Source organism: Brachypodium distachyon, chromosome 3, assembly GCF_000005505.3.
Source record: "Brachypodium distachyon strain Bd21 chromosome 3, Brachypodium_distachyon_v3.0, whole genome shotgun sequence".
Taxonomy (NCBI): domain Eukaryota; kingdom Viridiplantae; phylum Streptophyta; class Magnoliopsida; order Poales; family Poaceae; genus Brachypodium; species Brachypodium distachyon.
In genome coordinates this window covers 187,747-191,476 of record NC_016133.3, presented here as the reverse complement: position 1 = coordinate 191,476, position 3,730 = coordinate 187,747, and the positions used below count along the sequence as shown (strand labels likewise).

Genomic DNA, 3,730 nt, shown 5'->3' with positions numbered 1-3,730 from the left:
TCGCTGTAGGCTCAAGGATATCGCAATGAAATATATGACGTTGCTATTGGCTCAAGGTTATCACAACGGAATATATAACGTTGTCACAATCACATGCAGCATCAGCTAATGATCGTGGCAATAGTTACATCACACCGAATTAGAAACGTTGCTTTTCTGGTTATTGCAACCGTGGCAGTAACATCACACCGAATTAGAAACGTTGTTTTGTGGTTATTGCAATAATATTTTCTATGGTTATTAAATTGGTATAATGCAACAGAATTTTAGAACAACAAAAATTGATGCAACACATATATTATTAACAATCCGCCATTCACTCTTACAATCCCATCCAAATAGGGATCACAGCCATAACGAAACATGATATACTAGAATCTCCCAATTATACCGAAAAGGGGACACCAAGGTGTCAAATCATATATACAGCAAAAAAAATACAGAAAAACTAGTTAATCATAAATAAAAGCAAAGGCTTCATGGGTCTTCCTCTTCCATCTCTATCTCGATAGTCAATGAGCATTTCCTCGGCCTGTGCAGATAACAAACACTGCGAGATCAGATTACAAAGAGTCTGCAAAATAGTTTTCAATTAACAGAACAAATTGATAATTCAAACTGACAATTAGATACTGCAGCAGCCAAATATCAATTCTCCATACAGTAAAATTAAAAGGAGACATGTAAGGCATGAAGATGTTCTCAATATTCATGCACTATGCTACAGTTGCTGAAAGCAATAGGGTTAGATCAATATTCATAGGCAAGCTGGACAAAATAAGTTCAGTCTATCGGTGGTAGCCGAAGATCAATTGTCCATACAGTACAACTAAAAAGGACACATGTTAAGGCATCAAGATGATTCTCAATATACATGCACTATGCTACAGTTGCTGAAAGCAGTGGGGTTAAATCAATATTCACAGGCAAGCTGGGCCAAATAAGTTTACTCTATGATAAGTAGGAGTTTCCCTTCCCAATATCTTAAAATTTTGATCTCAAGGCACGTTTGGACGAGTAACTCTTTAGGAGCTTCAGTATTTAGTTTAAATCTGATCTAAATAATAACACTGTACACTATTCAGCTATAAGATGTACATGCATCACCTACTTTTGCTGTAGTTCACCAGAGCAATGATTGAAGAAAAGTGATCCACAAAATGACAGATTTACAGGACTCAAACAATATTCACTGCATTGTAACTCCAAACAAATTAGTCTAGTATCATAGCACAAGAGGCCAGTGCATACCTATACAGCAACGCATAAATGTTTCCCAGACAAGCAAATGCAGTCAGGAAATGGGTTCTCATAAAAGGGTTCCTCTGTCCTTGAACGTGCTCTGTACTTGCTCCTTGGCAAGGAAGAATATCTCTTTCTTGGAGCACCTTGGCTGAAAAAGGAGATGCGATCTCAGTACAATGCACAATCTGAGGCACATAAGAAACATGTGATACTGTCGTATATTTAACAAATCAAATTATTGTATTTATACATTTCAGTAACAAGTAAAGACAGTTTGGGGCCTTCCTTGAGTGAGTTCCACCAATTCTCTGTAGAAAATAATTCTGAGGTGATCAGGTGAAAAGTAAAATTTAGTATGGCAATGTTCATTGTTTTCAAAGAATTAGCAGCAGGGGCATTAGTTTAAGAATAATAGGGTTGAATATTTGAAATGCTGTATTTTTCCCTTATGTTAAATGGTGCCTTAAGTTTAAGTTAGAAGACAAAAGGAAGCTGAACCAACATTCAAGGTAACTAAGCTGTAAACTAAGCCCATTTTTACTTCCCATCTTGCTTCTTTGTGAATTTATATCAGAGTAAGCCCATTGTCTCCATCTCAAGTTCAGAAAACTAAGCTGTAACATAGCCATATCCAAAATCCAAACACATGGTTGCATGTAGAGGTAAACTAGCAAAATTTTACTTCTGTTCTTATTATACTATAAATAAAATAACCTCAAATGCCAAGCATAATACATTGCAGTTTCTAGATGCTGAATCAAGCAATTACAAATTACCTAGCAACCAAATAGTACTACAATGCCAGGTTAGGTGTTAATATACAAATGAAAATACCCAAATAAGACATGGTACAGATAATTATAGCTTCTATCAAAGATGAACAACGATGGATGCACAAACTCCAGTAACTGTCATCTGAGGCATCAAAAGTTAATTAACGAAATAAAGATTCAGACTCCATTGTTCTGCTCCGATGACAGAGATCAAATCTAGGAGAAAGAAGTAAATCATTGAAGGATTCATCCAAGAAAAACTTACCAGATAGAAAAAAAAAAACCAGAATCCCAGTCTTTGTAGAGGAACCGCACTGCAAGCACGAAATGTTTGCAGACACATCCCAATCAAGAGCCTGCATCGCTACAGATCCATTCCACATCTCCTGGAGATAAATTTGAAAAGATATAAGAAAAAAAAGCAAAAAAGGGGAATAGGAAGAGGGGGTCGAGGTCGTCGGCCCGTGCACCATGCGGCGGAACTGCGCAGTGTCCGTGCTGATATAGGTCGCTGGTAGTAATCAGCCGGCAACCTAGATGTCTTGCGTGTAGTGCCGCTCCGTCGAGTAGGTCCTCGCCTGCCTCCGCTCGCGCTCGCGTAGTGTCTCGCCGGCAGGACCCGGATGGAGCGGCGCGACAGTGGCTCGCCCCGGACAAGCTGCAGGATGTCCTCGCCTGCCTCACTACTACGAAACAACACCGGCCTTATCGCGCTCGCCGCCACGGAGCTCGCCGGACGGAGGTCCCGGCCTTTCCTCCGCCGCCGCGCGCTGGCCACGGGAGTGGATGAGGCAGAAGGAGGCCATACCCATGCGGCGAAGGAATCTTCGGGCTTCGCGTCCGCCTGAACGACCCTTGTCACGATATTCATGGACGCTGAGCAGAGGAGAAGGACGCAGGGTGTTGCAAGATTGGAGAAGAAGAAAGCTAGAAGGCTGGCGCGAGCTCAGTGGGCCGCCAAAGAGAAGATTCAGCCTAATTTGTAACAGCTTAGCTGAATACCTTTCCCTTTCTCCTCCAAGGACTTTAGATCCAAGGATTCTTGCATCTCGGCGTGACGCTGAGGACTCTGTATCGAGAGCCTTCTTTTGGGACCATGGTTCCGCTGCACCACCCCCCATCCGCCGTTCCTTTTGAATCCCGGACAAACCTCTGACACCTTGCGATATGTGCTGCATCAATTAGCACTGGTGCTTAGCGCTCTGTTTAGCAAACCGCGATGGGCGGGTACAGAATAATTTTTGAATTCCTGGCCTCTCACTGCTGACACACGCTGCTAGCCCACTTGTTCTTTTATCACCTTTTATCCCCCCTTGCGTATGGCTATTATCTTTTATTGACGAAAACAGTATGGCTATTATGATCGGTAAAAACTCAACCTATTTTGCAAGAAACTGTACTCCCTCCGTCACGTCACATATTAAGTGACTCAACTTTCAACTTTGTTTAAATATGGACGTATCTACTATCTATATACTATCAGTAAAAACTCAACCTATTTTGCAAGAAATTGTACTCTCTCCGTCCCATATTAAGTGAGTCAACTTTGTCTAAATATGGATGTATTTATATACTTCCTCCTTTCAGAATTACTTCTCGAAATATTACATGTATCTAGACGCTTTTTAAACATAAATACATCCATATTTAGGCAAATTTGAGACAAGTAATATTGGACGGAAGGAGTACTAAAATATGTCTAGACACGTGCA

The 3,730-nt window shown here is 41.0% G+C and overlaps 1 protein-coding gene across 5 annotated transcripts; it reads right to left on the bottom strand.

Annotated features, from left to right (window-relative positions):
- Window positions 1–264: 264 nt before the first annotated feature.
- Window positions 265–3,234, bottom strand: LOC106866444. 5 transcript variants are annotated; one of them, XR_002964442.1, is made up of 5 exons: window positions 2,489–3,188; window positions 2,284–2,404; window positions 1,496–1,553; window positions 1,252–1,393; window positions 265–532 (listed from the first exon to the last, which is right to left on the bottom strand). XR_002964442.1 is itself a non-coding variant. In XM_024460568.1 (4 exons), exons 1-4 carry the CDS (start codon window positions 2,887–2,889, stop codon window positions 478–480), a joined length of 399 nt encoding a protein of 132 aa, XP_024316336.1. In that variant the 5' UTR covers window positions 2,890–3,234; the 3' UTR covers window positions 265–477. The 5 variants fall into 5 exon arrangements, 1 of the variants encoding a protein (XP_024316336.1); XR_002964443.1 differs by lacking the exon at window positions 1,496–1,553 and having other exon boundaries at window positions 3,021–3,168; XR_002964441.1 differs by lacking the exon at window positions 1,496–1,553 and having other exon boundaries at window positions 2,489–3,160.
- Window positions 3,235–3,730: the final 496 nt, after the last annotated feature.

Coding starts and splice junctions, on each gene's coding strand:
- LOC106866444 (XM_024460568.1), bottom strand. CDS start 2,889: ATGAATATCGTGACAAGGGTCGTTCAGGCGGACGCGAAGCCCGAAGAT. Junction 2,405..2,826: donor AAGATTCCTTCGCCGCATGG/GTATGGCCTCCT, acceptor ATTTATCTCCAG/GAGATGTGGAATGGATCTGT. Junction 551..1,251: donor ATTTATGCGTTGCTGTATAG/GTATGCACTGGC, acceptor CTGATCTCGCAG/TGTTTGTTATCTGCACAGGC.